Source organism: Mirounga leonina, unplaced genomic scaffold (assembly GCF_011800145.1).
Source record: "Mirounga leonina isolate KUSES-001 unplaced genomic scaffold, KU_Mleo_1.0 Mir_454, whole genome shotgun sequence".
Taxonomy (NCBI): Eukaryota; Metazoa; Chordata; class Mammalia; order Carnivora; family Phocidae; genus Mirounga; species Mirounga leonina.
Window position 1 is genome coordinate 4982023 of NW_023270763.1, and position 26066 is coordinate 5008088.

The window sequence follows — 26066 nt, forward strand, 5'->3', positions numbered from 1 at the left end:
AAGCTGGAAAAGGCAAGGAAATGGGTTCTCTGGAGCTGCCAGAAGGAACCAGCCCTGTTGGGGTCCTAACTTAGAATCCCAAGATGATAAATTTGCATTGCTTTAAGCCACTTAAGTTTGGGGTAATTTGTTTAGGACATTGGAAAGCCGCCTGAATTCTTGTGTTATGGTGAAGATTAAGGCGGCGAGGCCACGCGGCAATTAGCAGAGCTAGTTGCTGGGAGAACCCGGGTCCAGGTGCATCCAGCTCCAGGTTGGCCTTGAGGCCCAGAAGGGCTGAGCCCTGATGCTCAGCGGCTGAAGCCGGCGGTCCCTTTAAGGGCGGGGCGGGCGGGGCGGGGCCCGCGGTTGCCTGGAGACCGGCCCGAGTCCGGACGCTCGGCGCTCAGCGCAGCACCTCGGCCGAGGCCGGCTGAGCCCCCGGAGTCCGGAGCCAGGTGAGCGTCCTGCCGGGGGTCCTGCGTGCGCCGCCGCAGATGTGACGGCCAGGTCCGGCTCTTCCTCGGCCAGGCGGACGCGGCCCGCAGGACCTGAGCAGGTGCGGTGGGCAGGGGGCGCGGGGGAACCCCAGGCTCAGAGAAGGGGCGCGCCTTTTGTGTTGCCTAATGAATAAATCACGATGATCATACGACCTCACGCCCGGGGAGAACAGACCATCAAAGTTAGTGGGGAAAAACGCCGTGAGAAACGAGATTTGCCTTTGCTGTAGGTCAGATTTCACTGACGAGGACCAGAAAGCCTATCTATAGCAAAGACTCACCTGGGCTTCACTGGAGAGACCGTGATGGGGTGGGGGCTGGAAAGAGTAGTGGGGCTTTGAAGGAAGAGAAAAGCAGGATCCTGTTGGTGAGAGCAAAGCTCAGGGGTGGGTTGAGCTGGTAGGTGGGGTGTCCAAAGGATCCCATCCAAGCCGTGGGTTTGTGGGGTGCCCACTGCACCCCTGAGGATGTGAGGAGGGACTAGACCTTGCCCTGCACCCCAGGACTCGTCTGTGTGTCCTGCTTGTTGGACTGAGATGTTTTCAATGGGGCCAGTTTGGGAGGCCATGAAAACTCCTGGCTTTGGGGACCTGCCCCCCAGATCTGTGACCTTGGGCACACATCACACCGTTCCTTTTCTGGCATGGGGAGTAGGCGGCCAAAGATTTCAAGTTCAAAAACAGGAAAGTGACATGATAATCACCCCATCATGGATAGTGTGCTGTATCCCGTACTTTAGGGGGCTTCTGTGCATCGTTTCATGTAATTCTTAAAATGAGATGAGGCACTGTTATTTCTATTTGATATCTGAAGCAGAAGGAGATTCACCTGCTCAAGAACACACAGCTGGTAAGGCGCCCTGCAGGAGCCTGAATCCAGCTCTTGAGCACTCTGCAGTGCAGGTGTATTGAGAGATGGGCTTTTAAAGTATGAATTGGCAGCATGGAAAACCTTAGGGATTAAGTAGCCATTTTTCATGTATCAGGTTACCTTCTTGCTGGGACACTATTTGAAAAGAAATGGTAGGTGGTGGTTCCAGTTTTTAAAAAATTTTTAGGGACAACCCAGGAGATCTTCCTATAAACTGGTGATACTTGATAGTTGTAATTTTTCAAGCTTTAGGAGGAGAACGACCATGACATTGGGTTGCAAAGCTGAAATTTTAACTACAAGTGAAACCTGCAAGTATTTAGAGAGAGAATTTTTATTTTTCAGATGAGACTGATCAGCGCCTTGAAACAAACAGTAAACTTGAACACTTCTAAAGGCAATGGTGAAAGAAAAGAAAAGAGCAGACAAAAAAGGGGATAAGTCCACCCGCTCTTCCTCCTCTCTCTCTGATTATCCAGAGTTTGCCAAACAAGATGGCAGTGTGGCTAGGCAAGAGATGTCCCCCGGTGCCGTCCCACCATTGGAAATGCAGCCCAGCGAATTGGGGCCCCGAAGAGAGTCCAAACATGATAACCAGCAGAATGAAGATGCCACTCACTACGAAGAGCCCATTCTCACCAAACTCATAGTTGAAAGGTGATTTTTAATGGGCTGCATCTTCCATGTTCCCCTTTCTTTTATTTATTTATTTATTTATTTATTTATTTATTTATTTATTTATTTATTTATTATTTTTTATTCTTATGTTAATCCCCATACATTACATCATTAGTTTTAGATGAAGTGTTCCATGATTCATTGTTTGTGCATAACACCCAGTGCTCCATGCAGAATGTGCCCTCCTCAATACCCACCACCAGGCTAACCCATCCTCCCACCCCCCTCCCCTCTAGAACCCTGTTAGTTTTTCAGAGTCCATCGTCTCTCATGGTTCGTCCATGTTCCCCTTTCTATGCTCTTTTCTCTCTCTCTGCAATCTTTTTTTGTGGCTTTCCCTGCCCCTCTCCTAGATGACTGTAAAAATCTAGGTCTCTCTCTTGGAGTTTGAGGTTCAAATTTTTAACTCCCTACTGGACATTGTCCACTGGACTTCCAGCTCCCTGTGTCCCGAAACAAAGACTGCAGGACTTGAAATGAGATCTGGATTGGGGTCTTAGCTCTGTGACATCAACAACATCACTGAACTTTTCTGAGCCCCAGGTTCTTTTTTTTTTTTTTTAAGATTTTATTTGAGAGAGGGAGAGATTGAGAGAGAGAGAGCATGAGTGGGGGGAGGGGCTAAAAGGGAGAAGCAGGCTTCCCGCTGAGCAGGGAGCCCGATACGGAACTCGATCTCAGGACCCCGAGATCATGAACTGAGCCGAAGGCAGATGCTTCACTGACTGAGCCAGGCAGGTACCCTGAGCCTCAGGTTCTTTTTTTTTTTTTTTAAGATTTTAAAAAAAATTTATTCATTTGAGACAGATAGAGAGCATGAGCGGGGGGAGGTGCCTAGGGAGAGGGAGAAACAGGCTCTCTGCTGAGCAGGGAGCCCGATGTGGGACTCGATCCCAGGACCCTGGGATCATGACCTGAGCTGAAGGCAGATGCTTAACCCTCTGAGCCACCCAGGCACCCCTGAGCCTCAGGTTCTTAACTGGGGAAAACACACCCCATAGAAGGTTCCTCCACATGTTACTACTTCTCCAGCCATTGGCTTCTCCATTGATCTCTGTTGATTTCTGTAAGGGGGCTACCATTTCCTCCCTCTCCAGACTGTCCTCCTCCTCCCTATGATTTCGTATTTCTTTTTCCTCTAGGCTTCTCTCATTAGTCCTTTTCTTGAATGCTTACTTCGCCTCTTCGTTATCTCTTGACTGGACTGTTGGCCTCATTTCCTAAAGATTTGAGATTTGACTTCCTAATTGTTTCCATCACTCCCTGGATCAGTCATCTGTCCTTGTAACAGGTCACCCCAGAATGTGATAATTAAGACGAATATTATCGCACACAGTTCATGGGGGGTCAAGAATCGGGGAGCGGCTTAGCTGGATGGCATTGGGTTAGGACATCTGGAGTTGTAGCCAAGATGCGAATCTAGACTGCCATCGTCCGAAGGCTTGGCCAGCTGCTCGGTCTGCTTTCAGAGCGGCTCCTTGGCATGGCTGTTGGCGGGAGGCCTCAGTCCCTCATCCCACGGACTCCCTCCACAGGGCTGCTTGGCTGTCCTCACCACCTGGCAGCTGGCTTCCCCAGAGAGTAATCCAAGAGAGAGCAAGGGCAGAAGCCACGTGTCTTTTATGACCAGTCTCTGATGTCACACTCTGTCATTTCTGTAATATCCTGGTGGCCCCACAGGTCAGCCCTCTTCAGTGTGAGCGAGGCTTACACAAGGGTGCGAGTACTCGGAGCTGAGAATCTCTGGGAGCCATTTTGAGGCTGGCTCCCACACTCTTAGAAACTTTTGATTTCCTTCCATCGTCTACAGTAAAAAGCCCCTCAGCCTGACGCTCTGACCCAGCCTGCCTCTCTCCTCAAACTCAGGAGCCCAGCTAGACTTCTGCCCACGATCCCATTTGTTTTTACCTTTGCTTGCAAAGCTCGCTTTGCTGGAGGGTTTGTCCCACATTTCTGAATGACCAAATCCCACCTACTCTTCTGGTCCAAACTTTTCCATTGCTGCTTTCCAATAGGAGGTAATTTTGCTCAAAACGTTGTTTATCATACTTCTCACTTTCTATTATGTGTCACCGTATACATAGGATCTTTTCCTCCCTATAACATACGTATCTAATGTGTATGAATTACTAGAATTTGTTTCCACGGCTCAACCTCTCAGGTGGAATATTTCGTCCCAACAGAGACACACCCAAGAATATCAAACACCAGACCTTAGGCCTCGTGGGTGCTCAGTCAGGACTTAACTGTCTGCATATCATTGGCCACTTTTATTTTTATTTCTTGGTTGACATGTAGTTACACAATGTTAGATTAGTTTCAGGTGTACAACATAGTGATTCCACCACCCTATACATTATGCTCTGCTCCCCACAAGCGTAGCTGTGATCTGTCACCACACAACGCCATTGCAACGCCGTTGACCCTCTTCCCTATGCTGAGCCTTTTATCCCCGGGACTTACTCATGCCATAACTGGAAACCTGTATCTTTCTCTCCCCTTCACCCATTTTGCCCATCCTCCCAGCCCCCTTTGCTCTGACAGCCATCAGTTCTCTGCATTCATGGGTCTGTTTTTGCTTTTTGTTTGTCTTTTATTTATTTATTTTTTAAAAGATTTTATTTATTTATTTGACCGAGAGAGAGCGAGAGTGGGAACACAAGCAGGGGGAGAGGGAGAGGGAGAAGCAGGCCTCCTGCCAAGCAGGGAGCCCGATGCGGGGCTTGATCCCAGGACCCTGAGATCATGACCTGAGCTGAAGGCAGACTTTTAACCAACTGAGCCACCCAGGTGCCCCTTTTTGTTTGTTTTTTAGATTCCATCTAGAAGTGAAATCAGGTATTTGTCTTTCTCTGACTTATGTCATTTATAATACTCTCTAGGTCCATCCATATTGTTGCAAAAGGCAAGATTTCATTCTCTTTTCTGGCTGAGTAATATTCCATTGTATGTATATACCACATATTCTTTTTCTGTTCATCTGTGGATGGACGCTTGGGTTGCTTCCAAATCTTGGCTCTTGTAAATAATGCTGCAATAAACATGGGGTGCATTTATCTTTTAGAATTGTGTTTTCATTTTCTTTGGGCAAATATCCACTGGTGGAATGACTGGATCATATGGTTTTCTATTTTTAATTTTTTGAGGAACCTCCGTACTGTTTTCCACGGTGGCTGCACCAATTTACATTCCCATCAACAGTGCACAAGGGCTCCCTTTTCTCCACATCCTCGCCAACACTTGTTGTTTCTTGTCTTTCTGGGTCTACGCATTCTGACAGGTGTAAGGTGATATCTCATTTTGGTTTTGATTTGCATTTCCCTGATGGCGAGTGATCTTGAGCGTCTTTTCATGTGTCTGTTGGCCGTCTGTATGTCTTCTTTGGAAAAATGTATATTCAGGTCCTCTGCGCATTCTTTAATGGGATCATTTGTATCTTTGGTGTTGAGTTTTATAAGTTCTTTATATATCTTATACATTAACCCCTTATTGGGTATATCATTTGCAAATATCTTCTATTCAATAAATTGCCTTGTTTTGTTGATGGTTTCCTTTGCGAGGCAAAACCTTTTTATTTTTATTATGTACTATTTTATAGTCCCCATAACTTACTTTCACTTTTGTTTCCCTTGCCTGAGCAGTCATATCTAGAAAAATGTTGCTATGGCTGATACCAGAGAAATTACTGCCTGTGCTCTCTCCTAGGAGTTTTATGGGATCAGGTCTCACACTCAGATCTTTAATTCATTTCGGTCTATTTTTATGTATGGTGTAAGAAAGTGGTCCAGTTTCTTTTCCAGTTTTCCTAGTACCATTTGTTGAGAGACTGTCTTATCCCCATTGTATATTTTTGCCTCCTTTGCTGTAGGTTAATAGACAATTTAAGTGTGGGTTTACTGGGCTGTCTGTTCTATTCCATTGATCTATGTGTCTGTTTTTGTCCCACTACCATGCTGTTTTGATTACTATAGCTTTGTAGTATATCTTGAAATCTGGGATTGTGATACCTCCGGCTTTGTTCATCTTTCTCAAGATTGCTTTGGCTATTTTGCGTCTTCTGTGGTTCCATACAAATCTCAGTATTATTTGTTATAGTTCTGTGAAAAACGCTGTTGGCATTTTGATAGGGATTGCATTGAGTACGTGGATTGCTTTGGGTAGTATGGACGTTTTAACAATATTAATTCTTAGAATCCATGAGCATGGAATATCTTTCCATTTGTTTGTATTGCCTTTAATTTCTTTCATCCGTGTTTTATAGTTTTGAGAGTACAGGTCTTTCACCACCTAGGTTGAGTATTTTATTGTTTTTGGTGCAATTATAAGTGGAATTGTTTTCTTAATTGTTCTATTACTAGTATATGGAAGCACCACCAATTTGTTAGCAGCCATTTATAAATGAGCTATTATGTGCCAGCTCTGGGTTGAGCACTGTAGAAGGATATCAAAAAGTAGGAAATAGGGTCTATGTGCGTAGTGCATAGTTATGTTTTACATTGGGCTCTATCTAGAGAAACTCAGCAGAGTTTCTCAGCAATGTACACTGACTTAGTTCAGAGAAGGTAGATCCTGGGGTTGCCCTGATGTGGGAACCAGACGAATTGAATATCCTGACATAGAGCTGGTCTGGATCCAGGCCAAGAGCCCCAGGAAACATGTATGTGTCTTGGGAGTGAGGGGAGGTGTTGATACCATTGAAAGGAGCTATTGTGACTTTTAAAAATCCTTGACAGTTTCTTTATTCATTGCTTTTCGTTACCAAAGTGCTATATACTCATGACAAATGAAATGATGCCAAGTTATCTTAAAGAAGAGTTCATTCTTGGGGTTGCCATGGTGGCTCAGTCGGTTAAATGTCTGCCTTCAGCTCAGGTCATAATCCCAGGGTCCTGGGATGGAGCCCTGCATTGGGCTTCCTGCTCAGTGGGGAGTCTGCTTATCCCTCCCCTTCTCCCTCACCCCCTGCTGATGCTTTCTCTCTCTCTCAAGTAAATAAACAAAATCTTTAAAAAAAGAGGAGTTCATTCTTTCCCTCCACCATATTCCAATTTTGCCCTCCCTGCCCCTCCCATGGGTTGCCACAATCTCTCATGAATTAGAAGAAAGTCTTTGGGTTTTACAGGTAAATAATCACATAATCTTCAAGGTAGAATAATTTCCTAACTCTTCTCAATATTTATGCAGATTACTTAGGTTTCCTGACTCTCTGCATGACCTAGAACCTCTGAAATCATGTTGAATAATTGGTGGGAAGATCAGGCATCCTGTTTATGTTCCTGATTTTAAGGGAGCTGATTTTGGTATTTCACTTGCAAAAATCCTATATGCTATCGCTTTTTCATAAACAGTCTCTTATGTTTAGGTAGTTTCCTCACATTATAACATGACTAGAATTTTTATTTTTATTTTTTATTTTTTAAAGATTTTATTTATTTGACAGAGAGACAGCGAGAGCAGGAACACAGCAGGGGGAGTGGGAGAGGGAGAAGCAGGCTTCCCGCTGAGCAGGGAGCCCGATGCGGGGCTCGATCCCAGGACCCTGGGATCGTGACCTGAGCTGAAGGCAGACGCTTAACGACTGAGCCACCCAGGCGCCCCCATGACTAGAATTTTTAAAGAAATGACTGCTGAATTTTATCACACGCCTTTCTGGCATCTTGATATAAACCTGTGGTCTTTCTCCTTTGATTTGCTGATGTCATGAGTTGTGATAGACTTTCTAACGAATCTTCCTTGCATTCTTGGACAAAGCCCATTTTTCTCACGGCTGTCACCTGTTCTTTTGTTTTTCACCTCACTTACCCCAGACCTTAGAGCTGAGTGAGTTCCCAAATCACACGTTATCCACCCAGTTCTGAACTCAAAATCTGCACGCTGTCCTTGATTCCCTCTTCCCCAAAGCCAGCACGTCAGCAAGACCTTTTGGTCCCATGTCTAGAATATATCTTGAAAAAAAAAAAAACTTTGTAAAATTATCATGGTAAAATACAGATAACATAGGGAGCGCCTGGGTGGCTCAGTGGGTGAAGTGTCCTGGGGGCTCAGTGGGTGAAGTGACTCTTGATCTCAGCTCAGTTCTTGATCTCAGGGTTATGAGTTCAAGCCCTGTGCTGGGCTCCATCTTGGGTGTGGAAAGTGCTTCTTAAAAAAATACCCATAAAATTTCCTATTTTAACCATTTTAAGTGTACAATTCAGTGGCATTAAGTACGCTCATCTGTTGTGCAACCATCACCACTATTAGTTTCTAGAACCTTTTCATCATTCCAGACAGAAACTGTCGAGAATAAATCATCATCTTCCATCTCCACCCCCTTTCACTGTTTGCTCCTGGTTGTTAGCTCTCCCACAGTCTCTTCCCACAGCAGCCAACCAGAGTGCTCTTTTTATGACATAAATCTGACCTTGGCCAACTCCCCTCTTAGAACCCTCTCTAGATTCCTCCTAGAGCTCTGGATTTTCCTGCCGCCCCCGAGCCTCTGTCTCCTCTCCTATCCTCCCTCTGTCCTGTGCCCCAGCTGGGCCTCCCTCCTCTCTGTTGTCTGAACTTGAGCTGTAGGGCTCTTTCCTGCCCCAGGGCCTTTGTACTTGCTGTTCCCTCTTCCCAGGATTCTTCATAGGGCTGTTTGTTTCATGACCTGTGGGTCTCAGTATAGCTCCCATGTCCTCCAAGAGGCTTCTGCCCTGACCACCATACACAGCAGCCTCCTTATTCTCAGCCACATTCCCCGACCATGTCTTTCTCAAAACTTGAACATGATCTGGAATTACCTTGTTCATGTGTTCCCTGTGTGTTGTCTGTGTCTCCTCAGTGACCTATGAGGTTCCGAGGGCAGGAACTTTCTAGTCTTGTTCATGGCGCCAGCCCAGTGCTTAGAAAGGGGCACAGTGGCCCTCGGGGAACATTTGTTGAGTGAATGAATGTGACATAATGCTTGTACACCTTCACTGATGTTAATTATGACTTTAACCCACCGTCACTTAGGTTTGATCATGCCACTCATTGCCTTGAGCTTTATTTCCTTGTAGCTACGAAGGGGAAAAAGTCCGTGGACTATATGAGGGAGAAGGCTTTGCGATCTTTCAAGGAGGTTGCACCTACCACGTGAGTGACACATTTCGGGAACGGGCAGGGAGGAAGTTTTAGAATGTTCTGTGAGAGTTTTAGATTTGTATCTTCAGAAAAGTCCATTGATTCTTCAGAAGAAATTGGAAGTACTTAATGCTGATTTAACTTTGACCACCTACTCCAAGGTAAAAACACAGCTCCATACAACTGAAGTCGTCATTTTTAAAAAGATTTTATTTTTTTTTAAGATTTTACTTATTTGTTAGACAGAGAGAGAGAGACCCAGGACCCTGGAATCATGACCTGAGCTGAAGGCAGATGCTTAACCAACTGAGCCACCCAGCTGTCCCAAGATTTTGTTTATTTGAAAGAGAGAGAGGGAGCACAAGCAGGGGAAGCAGCAGGCAGAGGGAGAGGGAGAAGCAGGCTTCCTGCTGAGCAAGGAGCCCGATGCGGGACTCGATCCCAGGACCCCGGGATCATGACCTGAGCCAAAGGCAGACGCTTAACCGACTGAGCCACTCAGGTGCCCCTGAAGTTGTCATTTTAGGTTGTTTTCTTTTCCTGATTTTTGTTTATTGTACAAACAACATTAAGGTGACTAAAGTAAATACGGAAGAGGAAAATCCCAGGATCATCATCCTTTCCCAGTAAGTATTTTGGGTAGGCCGTGTATCCCTTCTGTTCCTTGAATGGAAGAATCAGCATTGACGTGGGCCTATCAATTTTGCAGATAACATCTTGAATCCTTTTTCACTTATGATACTTTGCTGTATTGCTGCATGGTTTTCATAATTTAAATGTTCTGTGGTAAAACATACATAAAATTTACTATTGTAACCATTTTAAGTGTATAGTTTAGTAGCATTAAGTGCATTCCCCTCTTGGTAGAACCCTCCCCATCACCCATCTCTGGAACTGAAATGTTCCCAAACTGAAACTCTGTCCCCATTTAAACACTAACCCTCATTTCTTCCTCTATAAATATAAAATATATTTTATATTATTTAATTGTATTATATAAATATAATATTTATTTAATTATATAAATGTATATTCTATTTATATAACATATATAAATATATATTATATATATTGCATAGTGTTCTGATTTACTATTCATTATGGTACCATAATTATTAGGCACTTTTGAGGTGTTTTTGTTTTTTGCCATCACTAATAATGATGCTGCGGATCGTTCAGATTACCAAAGAAACGTGCTTATGATAAGAACAAATTGTTACGGTTGGGGTCCCAGAGCATGGATTTCTGTACCCTGATTTTTTTTCCCCCGGCTAAACAATATGACACCTTCTCATTCCTGTCTCACAAAAACTCCTAAAAAGGCCATTATTATGGCTGAATGATACTAAAATGACTGTCCCGACTGGCCTTTGCCAGTTTTGGAATAAGCTGTTGGGTTCAGAATCCTGATCAGAATCCTCCTTCAGCACCATGGCTCTAAATGAAGCCCTGAGGTGTGAATACTTCAACATGGCACCCAGTTCTTTTTTTTTTTTTTTAAAGATTTTATTTATTTTTTTGAGAGAGAGAATGAGATAGAAAGAGAGCATGAGAAGGGGGAGGGTCAGAAGGAGAAGCAGACTCCCTGCCGAGCAGGGAGCCCGATGCGGGACTCGATCCCGGGACTCCAGGATCATGACCTGAGCCGAAGGCAGTCGCTTAACCAACTGAGCCACCCAGGCGCCCATGGCACCCAGTTCTTGATCACCAGGCGTCAACCCCTCTCAGGCTGCTGAGGACATGGAGTCAGCTCCTATTACCCCAGAGGTGCTTGGCTAAGTCACCCGTAGCTCAAGCCTGGCCCGCTGGCTTCACCCTTCCCATACCTGTGGGGCAAACACCCTCCATTTCTAGAGGATCTCGTCCCCACCCACTGCCCGCTACTTGGCCGTGCAAGCTTCCCACAGTTTCCTCAGACTCTTTTGATTAAAAATAATCATCAGTTGGATCTCCTGTAAATTGTGAGGGAGGCCCACCCAGCAGAAAGGCTCCGTAGCCCCAGGCCCCACGTCAGGAGACCACGGGTTTGCTACGTATTTAGCTCGCAATCCCCTAAGGACAGACAACGAAACCAGACATTCGTGGCACCTTTGCCCTTACCATGTTAGAGGCAGCGTGATCCTTTCTAGGCTAGTTTGTTAAAACGCTGGTTCTTGTGCCCCTAATTGATTCCATCATCACAGAGCCAGCCAACAGTCGGAAAACCACTGGCTGCCCCACGTTTTCCTCAGTCCCAGCCTGTCCGTCCTGAGCCCGTGGGAACCCCGGGCTGATAATATAACGTGTCTCCTTGCTAGTGAGTTGGGGCCGCCGTTCTCCAGAGAAGCGTGGTCCGGGGGACCAGCAGCATTATCTGGGGATTTTTTCAAAATGCACATTCTCGGGCCCCAGCCCAGACCGGCTGATGAATCAGAATCTCGGGGGTGGGCCCAGCCATCTGTGTGTTCACAATCCCCTTCAGAGGCGACTCTGAAGCATGGTAGAGTCTGAGAACCGCTGAGTTAGGGTGCTGTTTCCCCAGGGTGTGTCCTCCCCTACACCCAGCCCACCTCTAACCAGGTGATCCCAAGGAAGAACTGGACGTATTCTTACCTCCTTTTCTCAAATAGCATTTAGACATTCAGGTGTGCTAAGTTGTTAGTGACTAGTTCCTACTAGTTAACAGTAGACACTAAATATAAACAGACGATCCTGACAGCTGGGGGTCGTATACGTATATAAATATGTCCGTATACATGGACACACCCACACCGATAAATCCCAGTACCAGAAATCGCACAAGCATGAAATTTGCAAATGGAGTAGTTGCTAATATCCACATAATGGTTTTCACCAGGTCTACCTAGTTTTTCTTTTTTTTTTTTAAGATTTTATTTATTTGAGAGAGAGAGTGAGTGAGAGAGAACACAAGCCGTGGAAGGGGCAGGGGGAGAGGGAGAAGCAGACTCCCTGCCGAGCAGGGAGCCCGATGTGGGACTTGACCCCAGGACCCTGGGATCATGACCTGAGCCGAAGGCAGACGCTTAACGACTGAGCCACCCAGGCGCCCCAGGTCTACCTAGTTTAAATAATTTTTAAAAATCCTTACACCGTGATGTGCACAACCAAAAGCATGTGAATTCTTTTTAACTACGGCCTTTTTCACCGCTTAATTAGGAGAGGAAGACACAGACTGAATTTACAACTCATGTCTAACCGTTGCATAGGACTGCTTGGTGTATGTTTTGGGGAATTTGGACAAGCATATTCATGCAGATGAAAGGGGGGGATGAGGCTCCATCCTAAGAACTAAAACCACGGTGGCAGGCATTGTGTCGAATGAAGGACTGGTCCTGAGGTCTTGTTGTTGTTCTGTTCTGAAGGGTATGTTTTCAGAAGGACTCATGCATGGACAAGGGACTTACATTTGGGCCGATGGACTGAAATATGAGGTAAAGCACATAATATGTTATAGTGTTAAACTGTAATTAATGAAACTTAATGGTCAGCTTCCCACAATGAAACATACTGCTTTCATAAAAGTGATTCAGCACATGGGTTAAAAAAGTCCAGAGAGGGCGCCTGTGTGGCTCAGATGGTTAAGCGTCTGCCTTCGGCTCAGGTCGTGATCCCAGGGTCCTGGGATCGAGTCCTGCATCGGGCTCTCTGCTCCTTGGGAGCCTGCTTCTCCCTCTGCCTCACTCTCTGTCTCTCATGAGTAAATAAATAAAATCTTAGAAAAAAAAAAAAGTCCAGAGAACCAGAGACTATAGGTGAAACGTGACTCATTACCGCATGGGCTCCTGGTGATTGTTACCCGCTTCATCTGTACGTTCTGGGGTCTCTCTGTGTGTTCTGTGCGTGTATTTGTATTTGGTTTCTCTCACTCTTTACAAACACAGATAGTTCATTATACATTCTGTTCTGTACCTTTATTTTTGTGGAGATCAAACCGTATCCAGCTCCAGGTATTTTTACTGGCTGCTTTTATTCCTCGGTCGTGGGTCTCCCTTAACCCATCTTGCTGGTTTAAAGGGAATGTGTATTTTTTTTTTTTAAAGATTTTATTTATTTATTTGAGACAGAGAGAATGAGAGACAGAGAGCATGAGAGGGAGGAGGGTCAGAGGGAGAAGCAGACTCCCCGCCGAGCAGGGAGCCCGATGCGGGACTCGATCCCGGGACTCCAGGATCATGACCTGAGCCGAAGGCAGTCGCCCAACCAACTGAGCCACCCAGGCGCCTGGGAATGTGTATTTTTAAATGGGTTGCTAGAAGGCTATTCCAGATGTTGAGATTGCAGCACTGCTTGTGATGTTTTTAAGTGGTAATGAAAATATTTAAAACCCATGCCCATAATGCACATATTCAAGTAGCGGCCAAGTAAGGGAAACAGAGGCCGGTTTGGGCCAGCTGGGCAGCTCACTGGGGCTGCCCAGTGGGAGACGATGAGCCGCAGGGGTGCAGGGGAGCCTGAGGATCTGGTGGTTTGGGGCCAGCCTTTCCAGGGAAACTCTTCTCCCCGCAACACCCTGCCTTCCAGCCTGTGGGCCTTGGTTTATTTCTGGCAGCTCTCAGGCGGGAATCCTTCCTGCAGGCACGGACCTTTCCGCACCAGCCTAGACAGGAGGGTTTATGGGCAGGATCTGAGCTGTCACAGAAGTACCTTCAGGGAGGTCAGCTGGCCTCGTGGATTCCGGACAGTGGTCAGGCTAGGTCACCCTGACCCCTTCTCCCCGCGGCCTGCCTGCCTCCCCCGAGTTCACGTTCCCGAGAGAGAATCCGGTGGCTCAGGGCTGATGTCCTGGCCCTGAGCAGCGCGGGTTCTCTGGAAGGCACCCATGGGGCAAGCGGTTGGCTGATGTGTCTGCAGAATATTTTGATGAACCATGGGCGGAAAGAAGGGTTTCCATCAGTTGATCACCAAGCCGGGCTAATCAGTGGAGTCCCTTGGAGAGAACACTCCTTTAATTATATAAATGTATATTCTATTATATAACATATATAAATATATATATTGCATAATGTTCTGATTTACTATTCATTACGGTACCATAATTATTAGGTACTTTTGAGGTGTTTTTGTTTTTTTGCCATCACTAATAATGATGCTGCGGATCGTTCAGATTACCAAAGAAACATGTGCTTATAATAAGAACAAATTGTTACGGTTGGGATCCCAGAGCATGGGTTTCTGTACCCTGATTTTTTTCCCCCCGCTAAACAATATGACACCTTCTCATTCCTGTCTCACAAAAACTCCTAAAAAGGCCATTATTATGGCTGAATGATACTAAAATGACTGTCCCGGCTGGCCTTTGCCAGTTTTGGAATAAGCTGGTGGGTTCAGAATCCTGATCAGAATCCTCCTTCAGCACCGTGGCTCTAAATGAAGCCCTGAGGTGTGAACACTTCAACATGGCACCCAGTTCTTTTTTTTTAAAGATTTTATTTATTTATTTGAGACAGAGAGAATGAGAGACAGAGAGCACATGAGAGGGGGGAGGGTCAGAGGGAGAAGCAGGCTCCCTGCCGAGCAGGGAACCCGACACGGGACTCGATCCCGGGACTCCAGGATCATGACCTGAGCCGAAGGCAGTTGCTTAACCAACTGAGCCACCCAGGCGCCCCGACACCCAGTTCTTGATCACCAGGCGTCAACCCCTCTCAGGCTGCTGAGGACGCGGAGTCAGCTCCTACTACCCCAGAGGTGCTTGGCTAAGTCACCCGTAGCTCAAGCCTGGCCCGCTGGCTTCAGCCTTCTGTGAAGGAAGTAAGCCTCCTTCGACGTGGGTTCCAAGACGCTCGCGTGCCCAAGGCCAGGATCGGAAACCAGCACTTTTCCATGTCCCCTGTTTGCAGGAGCCTTGTCTACACACAGCTTCTGGCTGTTTTATTCTGCTGGGGCTTCCGCCCAGGGGAGGGGAGAGGAGGGAGGATGGGGTGTGTAGAGAAGGAAGGAGGAGAGTGGAAACTGGGGCGGAGGGGAGATACTCCACTGTTGCCACGGAGGAGAGACAGGAATAGCATCCAGTTGTCAAGGAGGCGTTTCAGACCGCCCACAGGACTAGGGGTCTCTCTCCTGCTTTCTCTCTCTCTCTCTCACTCTCTGGGCCATTTTGCCCTAGGGGGAGTTTGTGAAGAACATCCCCATGAACCATGGCGTGTACACGTGGCCGGATGGCAGCACCTACGAAGGAGAAGTGATCCACGGCGTGAGGCAAGGGTTTGGTATGTTCAAATGCGGCACGCACCCCGTGTCCTACATCGGCCACTGGTGTCACGGCAAGAGACACGGGAAGGTGGGTGAGGCAGCCCCGGGACTCCCGTCCACTGATAGGATGAACAAACACAGAGGGTGGGAGGTGGGGGGCTGTTGTGACAGTAGATTCACTTTCTGTTGATTGATAGGAAATTCACATCACATGAAACGGACCGTTTTAGAGTCAGCAGTCGGTGGCATTCAGGGAACTCCCAGGGTTGTGAGACTTCCACCTCTGTCTGGTCCCACAGCATTTTCATCAACACTCCAAAATAAAACCCTGTACCCACTCGGCAGATATTCCCCACCCCGGCCCCTCGGCGGGCCCCGATCTGCCTTCTGTCTCTACGGGTTTACCTAGGCTGGATGGTTCATAGGAATGGAACCCTACAGTATGTGACTGACCCTCTGTGTCTGGCTTCTCCCACTCAGCCTCAGGTTTTTGAGATTCATCCAGGTTGTAGGTACTTAATTCCTTTTTGTGGCTGAATAATAGTCCAGTGTATGGATGGACCACATTTTGTGTATCTGCTCATTCATCGATGGACATTTGGGCTCTCTCCGTCTTTGGGCTTCTGTGAATAGCGCCGCTATGAACGTGTGTGTAGGGGTTTATTTGAGTACTTGTTTTCAGTTCTCTGGCATATAAACCTAGGAGTGGAGTATGGGAACTGGATGTTTAACATTTTGAGGGACCTCCAAACTGTTTTCCACCACAGTTGCACCAGCTTACTCTCTCGCCGGCGATGCCACTTTTCATGCCTTAATGCAACACTTCATTATCAGGGAGGAATTGATTTGTGACATCTCATTCTCACATGGGGGCTACCTTACCATCTTCTCAATTCCAAGACAGAAACATACGACGGATTAGGTGTCTTGCCCAAGTAGGACATTGACTTCTTCACGGTTTCGACTCCCTAAATTCATATATTTTTAAATCTTTACCTTTAATAAACATTTGTTTTATGAGACTTGATTTTTTAAAAATGATATTATTTGTTTCAGGGCTCTATTTATTACAATCAAGAGGGTACCTCCTGGTACGAGGGGGACTGGGTGTACAACATCAAAAACGGCTGGGGGATCAGATGGTAGGTATCGCCTCTGCCACGTGTGGGATATGGGTGATAAGTGTGTGTGTGGGCCCAAATAATTTTCACGTAGGCAACTTAAGGTGCAGAGGGGCGCCTGGGTGGCGCAGTTGGTTGAGCGTCCAACTCTTGATCTCGGCTTGGGTCATGGTCTTGGGGTCGTAGGATCAGGCCCCACATTGGGCTCTGCACTGGGTATGGAGCCTGCTTAAGATTCTCCCTCTCCCTCTGCCCCACCTCCCCCCCACCGCATGCTCGCTCGCTCGCTCTCAAATAAATAACTCAAATCTTAAAAAAAAAAAAAAAAAGTAGAAATTCCAGGGAACACATTTTCTATATAAGTAGAGTGGAATAGTTAAATTCACCCCAGTGTAATCTCCATAGTGATGAACATATTCTATGGAAATTTAGAGAAACATTATATTAAGTGAGGTTTAATAATACAGTTTCACTTTATCACAGGTAGAAACTGTCTTTCTTTGTTCTCTATTAATCATAGATATCTATTACTGTATGTTTTTGGAAGACTCATTTTAAAATAATGACAGTATTTTTTTAAAGATTTTATTTATTTGACAGAGAGAGACACAGTGGGAGAGGGAACACAAGCAGGGGGAGTGGGAGGGGGAGAAGCAGGCTTCCTGCAGAGCAGGGAGCCCGATGTGGGACTCGATCCCAGGACCCTGGGATCATGACCTGAGCCAAAGACAGACGCTTAACCGACTGAGCCACCCAGGCGCCCCCGTTTGTTTATTTATTTTTTAATAATTTTTTAAGGATTTTTATTTATTTATTGAGAGAGAGAATGATAGAGAGCATGAGAGGGAGGAGGGTCAGAGGGAGAAGCAGGCTCCCTGCTGAGCAAGGAGCCTGATGCGGGACTCGATCCCAGGACTCCAGGATCATGACCTGAGCCGAAGGCAGTCAGTTGCTCAACCAACTGAGCCACCCAAGCACCCCGTTTGCTTGATTTTTAGATTGAGCTGATAGAGTCAAATATTTTAAAGGTTGGAATATTTGGGGGTAAAATGTTAACCAATCATAGTATCATAAGAATTAGTTTTACAAGATTTAAAATACCTCTCTATTGTCACCTTATTAAATGATTGAGGATTTAATACAGTAGTTTATCCTACCCCTGAGATGATGATTTCTACTGACCACATGCCTATCCATTGAATTTAAGAAGACTGGGCACAAGGGTTGGATTTCTTCAAAGATGCTGAGAGAAGAAGTTTAAAAGAAAGTCTTCTTAAAGATAAGTATGGTGTATAAAATAACTGATTGTTTTCAAATTTTTTTTTGTCCCAGTTACAAATCTGGAAACATATATGAAGGTCAGTGGGAAAACAATATGCGCCATGGGGAAGGCAGGATGAGGTGGCTGACGGCGAATGAGGAGTACACGGGTCAGTGGGAAAAGGGCATCCAGGTATGGCGTCAACTCATGTGACCCAAACACACCCAGGTGGGACCCTGTGGATCCTCAGCACATGGGTCACTCCATATATCGTCCAGTAACCTAAACCTAAGCTCTGCTAACTTTAGAACCCCAGAGTATGATTTACTGGTCCCAACCATCTTTTTTTTTTTTTTTTTTAAGATTTTATTTATTTATTTGACAGAGAGAGACACAATGAGAGAGGGAACACAAGCAGGGGGAGTGGGAGAGGGAGAAGCAGGCTTCCTGCAGAGCAGGGTGCCTGATGCGGGGCTCGATCCCAGGACCCTGGCATCATGACCTGAGCCGAAGGCAGATGCTTGACGACTGAGCCACCCAGGCGCCCCTCAACCATCTTTTTTTAAGTACCGTTTCATCATTGAGGTTTCTCTAAAGTCTTACACACAAGTGAGGTCCTGGCATGGGCAAATCCATAATTCCCACAGCTCTTGTGCAAAGCAAGACTGTTCTCTACCCCTCAGAAACTATGTATTTCCCGCACAGAAAAGAAAGGCTTTATATGGTTAAGTGTATGTGGTTTATATAGCTAAGATTTTCTAATAATATCTGCATAATCTAATAATATCACCTTATTCCCCGTCACCTATTTCCCTCGTCTCCCCCCACCCCTTCCCTCTGGTGACTCCTGTAGTTAAGAATCTGTTTCTTGCTTTGAGACTCTCTCATTTTTTCCCCCTTTGCATGTTTGTTTCTTAAATTCTACACAGGAGTGAAATCATGGTATTTGTCTTTGTCTGACTTATTTCTCTTAGCATTATGCTCTCTAGCTCCAACCACGTCATTGTAAATGGCAAGATTTCATTCTTTATGGCTGAATTACCACATCTTATTTATTCATTCATCAATTATGATAGACATTTGGGCTCTTTCCATAATTTGGTTATTGTAAATAATGCTGCTATAAACATGGGGTGCATGTATCCCTATGAATTAGTGTTTCTGTATTTTTTTTTTAAAGATTTTTTATTTATTTATTTGAGACAGAGAGAATGAGAGAGAGCGAGCACATGAGAGAGGGGAGGGTCAGAGGGAGAAGCAGGCTCCCTGCCGAGCAGGGAGCCCGATGCGGGACTCGATCCCGGGACTCCAGGATCATGACCTGAGCCGAAGGCAGTCGCTTAACCAACTGAGCCACCCAGGCGCCCGTGTTTCTGTATTCTTTAGGTAAATACCTAGTAGTGTGATTGCTGGATAGTAGGGTAGTTCTAATTTTAACTTTTTGAGGAACCTCCATACTGTTTTCCAGAGTGGCTGCACCAGTTTGCATTCCTACCAACAGTGCAAGAGGGTTTCCTTTTCTCTGCATCCTCACCCAACCCCTGTTGTTTCTTGTGTTGCTGATCTTAGCCATTCTGACAGGTGTGAGGTGATAGCTCATTGTGGTTTTGATTTGCATTTCCCTGATGATGAGTGATGGTTGAGCATCTTTTCAACATGTCAATTAGCCATCTGTAGGTCTTCTTTGGAAAAATGTCTATTCATGTCTCCTGCCCATTTTTTGTCTGGATTATTTGTTTTTTGGGTGTTGAGTTTGGTAAGCTTTTCATGTATTTTGAATACTAACGCCTTATCAGATACGTGATTTGCAAATTTCTTCTCCCATTCCATAGGTTGCTTTTTAGTTTGTTGATTGCTTCCTTCACTCTGCAGAAGCTTTTTATTTTGATGAAGTCCCGATAGTTTATTTTTGCTTTTGTTTCCTTTGCCTCAGGGGACCTATCTAGAGAAAAGTTGCTATAGCCAGTGTCAGAGAAATTACTACCTGTGCTCTCTTCTAGGATTTTTATGGTTTCAGATCTCACACTTAGGTCTTTAATCTATTTTGAATTTATTTTTGTGTCGGTATAAGAAAGTGGTCCAGTTTCATTCTTTTGCATGTTGCTGTCCCATTTTCCCAACACCATTTGTTGAAGAGACTTTTTCCCATTGGGTGTTCTTTCCTGCTTTGTCGAAGATTCATTGACTGTATAATTGTGGGTTTATTTCTGGATTTTCTATTCTGTTCCATTCATCGTGTTTATTTTTGTGTTGGTACCATACTGTTTTGATCACTACAGCTTTGTATTATAACTTGAAGTCCAGAATTGTGATGCCTCCAACTTTGCTTTGCCTTTTCAAGATTGCTTTGGCTATTTGGGGTCTTTTGTGGTTCCATACAAATTTTAGGATCTGTTTGTTCTAGCTCTATGAAAAATGCTGTTGGTATTTTGATAGGGATTGCATTAAATGTGTAGATTGCTTTGGACAGTATAGACATTTTAACAGTGTTCTTCCAATCCATGAGCATGGAATGTCTTTCCATTTCTTTGTATCATCTTCAGTTTCTTTCAGAAGTGTTCTATAGTTTTCAGAACACAGGTCTTTCTCCTCTTTGGTTGGGTTTATTATTTTTGGTGCAACTGTAAATGGGTTTGTTTTCTGAATTTCTCTTTCTGCTGCTTCATTATTGGTGTATAGAAATGCAGCATATTCCTGTAGGTTGATTTTGTGTCCTGCAACTTTACTGAATTCATGTTATCAGTTCTGGCAGTTTTTTGGTGGCGTCTTTGGGGTTTTCTGTATATAGTATTACATCATCTGCAAATAGTGAATGTTTTACTTCTTCCTTACTGGTTTGGATGCCTTTTATTTCTTTTTGTTGTCTGATTGCTGTGGCTAGCATTTCCAGTACTGTGTTGAATAACAGTATTGAGAGTGGACATCCCTGTCTTGTTCCTGACCATAGAGAAAAAGCTCTCGGTTTTTCCCCATTAAGGATGACATTAGCTGTGAGTTTTTCATATTTGGCTTTTGTTATGTTATGTTCTTTCTAACCCTACTTTGTCAAGGTGTTTATCATGAATGGATGTTGTACTTTGTCAAATGCTTTTCCTGCATCTGTTGAAATGATCATGTGGTTCTTATCCTTTCTCCTATTGATGTGATGTATCACATTGATTGATTTGCAAATACCGATCCACCCTTACAACCCAGAAATAAATCCCACTTGATTGTGGTGAATGAGGTTTTTTATGTTTGTTTGTTTTTGTGTTGTTGTTTTTTTAAGAGAGAAGGTGTGGTGTGTGAGTGGGGCACGGGGATTTGGCAGAGGGAGAGAGAGAGAATCCTAAGCAGGCTCCACACTCAGTGCAGAGCCCAAAATGGGGCTTGATCTCATGACCCTGAGATCATGATCTGAGCCAAAATCAAGAGTCAGACGCTTTCCCAGCTGAGCCACCCAGGCACCCCGATCTGTTTGTTCTTGAATAAGTTTTAAGTTTGTATTTTTGAAGGAAGTTGTCCCATTTCATAGAAATTTATTGGCACAAGGTTGTTCATAATAGTCTCTCATGGGGATGCCTGGGTAGCTCAGTAGGTTGGATATCTGCCTTCAGCGGGGGTCATGATCCCAGCTTGGGATCAAGTCCCAAGTGGGGCTCCTTTCTCAGTGGGGAGCCTGCTTCTCCCTCTGCCTGCCACTCCCCCTGCTTGTGCTCTCTCTCTGACAAATAAATAAAATCTTAAAAAAAATAACTTCTTTAAAAGTCTCTCATGATTCTTTAAATATATATTATATGGGATCTATAGTGATGTTCCCTCTTTCTCCCAGAACCAGTGATTTGTGTTTTCTCTTCTGTCTTCAGTCTTATTGCAGATATATCCAAGTCATGAAAATTCTCTAAGAGCCAGTCTTAGTGTTATTTATTTTCTCTTGGGGTTTTTCAGTTTTTAATTTGATACCTGCTCTTTGTTATTACCTTCCTTCTGCATGCTTTGGGTTTGATATGCTCTTCTTTTCCTTGAATTGTAGGATGGAAGCTTGATTGATTTGAGACATTTCTTCTTTTCTAATATAAGCATTTAATACTAAAATTTTTCCTCTTAGCAGTGCTTTCTCTGCATCCCACTAATTCTGATATATTTTAATTTTTGTTCAGGTGGGGGCAGAGGGAGAAGCAGACTCCCTGCTGAGCAGGGAGCCCGATGCGGGGCTCAATCCTGGGACTCTGGGATCACGACCCTAGCTGAAAGCAGATGCTTAACCGACTGAGCCACCCAGGCGTCCCTCAAAATATTTTCTAATGTCCCTATGACTTCCTCTTTAACCTGTAAATTATTTTGACATATGTTGTTTACTTTCCAAATAGTTGGAGATTTTTCCAGATATCTTTCTGTTGTTGATTTTTCTGTTGAAATTTTTAATTCTACTGTGGTTAGAGAACATACTTTGTATGACTACATTTCTTTTACATAGGTTGTGGTTTATTTTGTGGCCCAGAATATCGTCTGTCTTGGTGAATGTTATGTGTATTTCTGCTTTTGTTGAATGGAGTGTTCTGTGGATGACAACTGGATCAAATTGGTTGATAGTGTTGTTCAGGTCTTCTATACCACATTACTCATTTTCTGTTTATTTTTTCTACCCATTTCTGAGATAAGAGTGGTGAGGTGTCCAAGTATAATTATAGATTCATCTATTTCTTCTTTCAAATCTATCAATTTTTGCTTCATATATTTTTAAGTTCTGTTGTTAGGCACATACTTGTTTAGGATTGTTATGTCTTCTTGGTGGATTGACCCTTTGTTATCATCTTGTCATGTCCCTCTTTAGCTCTGATAGTTTCTTTTCCTCTGAAGTCTTTTTCTGATGTGAATATAGCCACTCCAGCTTTCTTTTTTCTTTTTCTTTTTAGTTCTGGTAAAATACACATAACAAAAAATTTACCATCTTAATCATATTTAAGTGTCCAATTCAGGGCATTAAGTACATTCACACTGTTGTGTAGCCGTCCCCACCATCCTTCTCCAGAACTCTTTTCATCTTCCCAAACGGAGACTCTGTCCCCATCAAACACTCACTTCCCATCTCTCTTCCTCCTTTCCCCACCCCTAGCACCCACCATCTACTTTCTGTCCCTATGAATCTGACTCCTCTCGGTATCTCATATAAGTGGAATTATATAGTATTTGTCCTTTTGCAACTGGTTTATTTCACTCAGCATAATGTATTCAAGGTTCATCCATCTTATAGTATGTGTTAGGATTTCCTTCCTTTTTAAGGCTGAATAATAATCCATTGTATGTTTATACCATCCTTATGCTTATTCATTCATCCATCAATGGACACCTGGGTTGCTTCTACCTTTTGGTTATTGCAAGTAATGCTGCTATGAACATGAGTGCACAAATATTTGTTTGAGTCCCCATTTTCAATTCTTTTTAGCATATACCCAGAAGTTCTAGATATACAGAGTCTAGATATACAGAGTCATCCCATTGTTGAAAAAATTGTGTGTTTATATGTGTTATATATACATATAATATGTTGATTTAGTGTGTATAATTGAATGTGCCTGGGGAAAATACAGATGAATTCTCAGACTCTCAAGTAGTGGTTGCCTCTGCAAAAGTAGGATTGAAGAAGGCATTTTTCTTTTTTATCAATCCGGATGTTAAAAATAAATAAAATTTGGGGCGCCTGGGTGGCTCAGTCATTAAGTGTCTGCCTTCGGCTCAGGTCATGGTTCCAGGGTCCTGGGATCGAGCCCCGCATCAGGCTCCCTGCTCCGCGGGAAGCCTGCTTCTCCCTCTCCCACTCCCGCTGCTTGTGTTCCCTCTCTCGCTGTCTCTCTCGCTGTCAAATAAATAAAAAATCTTAAAAAAAAAAATAATAAAATAAATAAATAAAATTTAAGGTAATAATTTATCAGTATCAAGCTAGGCACTTTTTATACACTGTCTTCAGTCTTTACATCCAACCTGCAGGATAGTTGTTATTTTCATTTTATAGATGAAACCCAGAGGGCTTAAATAATTTGCCTTAGGTCAAATGGCTGGTTAATAAGTAGATGGCACAGAGGCTGAACCCAAGTCTGTGTGACTCTAAAATCCATGTTCTTTGTCCTTTCAAATGTGTCATTGTATTTATCTATTGACTGAGTTTTATTTATTTTTTAAGATTTATTTATTCATTTGAGAGAGCGAGAATGAGAGACAGAGAGCATGAGAGGGGGGAGGGTCAGAGGGAGAAGCAGACTCCCCGCCGAGCAGGGAGCCCGACGCGGGACTCGATCCCGGGACTCCAGGATCATGACCTGAGCCGAAGGCAGTTGCTTAACCAACTGAGCCACCCAGGCGCCCTTGACTGAGTTTTATTTTAATTTAAAAGATTTTTATTTATTTGAGAGAGAGAGAGAGAGAGAGAGGGAGAAAGCACAAGACGGGGGAGGGAGAGGGACAAGCAGACTCCATGCTGAGCGCAGAGCCTGATGCAGGGCTCCATCTCAGGACCCTGAGATCATGACCTGAGCCAAAATCAAGAGTCAGAGGCTTAACCGACTGAGCCACCCAGCCGCCCCTGTTGACCAAATTTTAAATGGAGTCAGGTAAAAAGAGGAAATATTTTGAGCATTTCTCCTGGAAATTTGCTTTCTTTTCAGAATGGTTTTGGAACACACTCCTGGTTTCTGAAGAGAATCCCCAACTCCCAATACCCTTTGAGAAATGAATACATAGGAGAGTTTGTAAATGGATATCGTCATGGCCATGGAAAATTTTACTATGCCAGTGGGGCCGTTTATGAGGGAGAATGGGTCTCCAATAAAAAACATGGTATGGTGAGTGCAGATGTGTGAAGAGCACATTTTATAGATTTTGTAAAGCAACTGAAATACTGTAAAAGGCATCTCATTCTCTGTCTGGTAAAGTGCATAATCCATTTTTGCACACGATAACTTACTGTTTTGTTAAGATGATTACATGAATTTTAAAATAATTTCCAACATATCATCAGTATCCTGTATATTTAGAAGTTATTTACTTAGTTTATGTTATGTACCTACGTGTGTGTGTGTGTGTTAGGGTGGTTTTGGTCACAAGTAATGGAAAATCTAGCTTAATCATCCACAACTGATAAGGAATAAGTGGGTTTCAGGGTTGGTTTGATTCAGCAACTCAGTGATGTCAGGATTTTCTTCCATCTACCCATGATGTCTCCTACCATGATGTCAGCTTCACCCTTATGCTGCCCCTCCCTCATGACCACAAGATGGATGCTGTGGTTCCAGGCTTCACATCCACATACCACACTAAGTAGAGGGAGAGAAGAAACTCTTTTCTGAGGAGCTTTACACAAATATCTTTAATTTGGCTGGCTGACTTGGGTCATTTACTTACCTCTCCATCAGACTGATTATTGGCTTGGGTTGGACCAATACCAAGAGAGCCCCTATTTGGTGATGGGCACTCTGCTGGTCACTAGTGTAGTTTAATAAGACATCTTCTGTGACCTAGGAGTAGCTAGGGAGAGGTCATGGAGCCGATAGAGAGAGGAGGAGGAAGAATAGAGAGGATTTACACAGTGACTCGAGACTCTAGGAGCGAGACTCTATGTGAGCTAAGTGCATGTCTTAAACAAACACCTCCAAACCCTTGAAAATGGTACAGATGGAGATTACCAGTGGTTTTCCTGAACTGTAAATCTTTCTGTCTGCAGGGCCGATTAACTTTCAAAAATGGGCGTGTGTATGATGGCTCCTTTTCCAATGACCACATAGTGGAGTTTCCAAATCTTGAAGTTGAGTTCTTAAGTCACCTGGACCTGTCTTCAGAGTCTTCCTTCAAGAGCCGGTACCCTGCATCCTCCATCAGTGCTGGTAAGGGGGTGTGCACCTGTCAGTTGCATGCAAATTAGCTTCTATTATCAATGGAATCTATTCATCAAAATACAAAGACTACTTCAGAAAACAGAAGTTTCCTGGGGGAAACTGCTTTCTTAGTAGTTTTTTTGAATACTCTTATATCCCACTTGGGTGGAAAATCATTTCCGCATAACACTGAAAAAAATTTTTTTACCTTCCAAAAGCATTTTATTTTCTTTTCCCCAAATCATTTTAATTTGCTAGTTGAAATGGTAACATTGAAAACTTTTAACATTGCTTTTCACAATGATCCTCTCTATTTGCCTTTATTTGCTAGAGATTATCAGAAAGCTTGATGGCAGTGAAAGTAATTCTGTGTTAGGGTCGAGCCTTGAGCTAAATCTCAGTTTGTTGCTGAATATGTATCCTGAGAAAGATCAAGCAGAGGAAAAGAAGCAGGTAAAAACCTTTCATATTGTTATACATTTATATTTTAGGCTTAAATATTAACAGAGTCTCCACAGTCTTGGGA

At 44.1% G+C, this 26066-nt stretch overlaps 1 protein-coding gene across 1 annotated transcript in view; it reads left to right on the forward strand.

Annotated features, from left to right (window-relative positions):
- The first annotated feature begins 1749 nt into the window (after nucleotides 1-1749).
- Nucleotides 1750-26066, forward strand: part of LOC117999349 (radial spoke head 10 homolog B-like) — a 54114-nt gene continuing 29797 nt past the window's right edge. The window contains exons 1-9 of the mRNA XM_034988362.1: nucleotides 1750-2006; nucleotides 9056-9131; nucleotides 12482-12550; nucleotides 15226-15399; nucleotides 16368-16453; nucleotides 17765-17885; nucleotides 24335-24511; nucleotides 25390-25549; nucleotides 25872-25993. Of these exons, the coding sequence (XP_034844253.1) occupies nucleotides 1750-2006; nucleotides 9056-9131; nucleotides 12482-12550; nucleotides 15226-15399; nucleotides 16368-16453; nucleotides 17765-17885; nucleotides 24335-24511; nucleotides 25390-25549; nucleotides 25872-25993 (1242 nt within the window). The remainder of the gene's footprint in view (nucleotides 2007-9055; nucleotides 9132-12481; nucleotides 12551-15225; nucleotides 15400-16367; nucleotides 16454-17764; nucleotides 17886-24334; nucleotides 24512-25389; nucleotides 25550-25871; nucleotides 25994-26066) is intronic.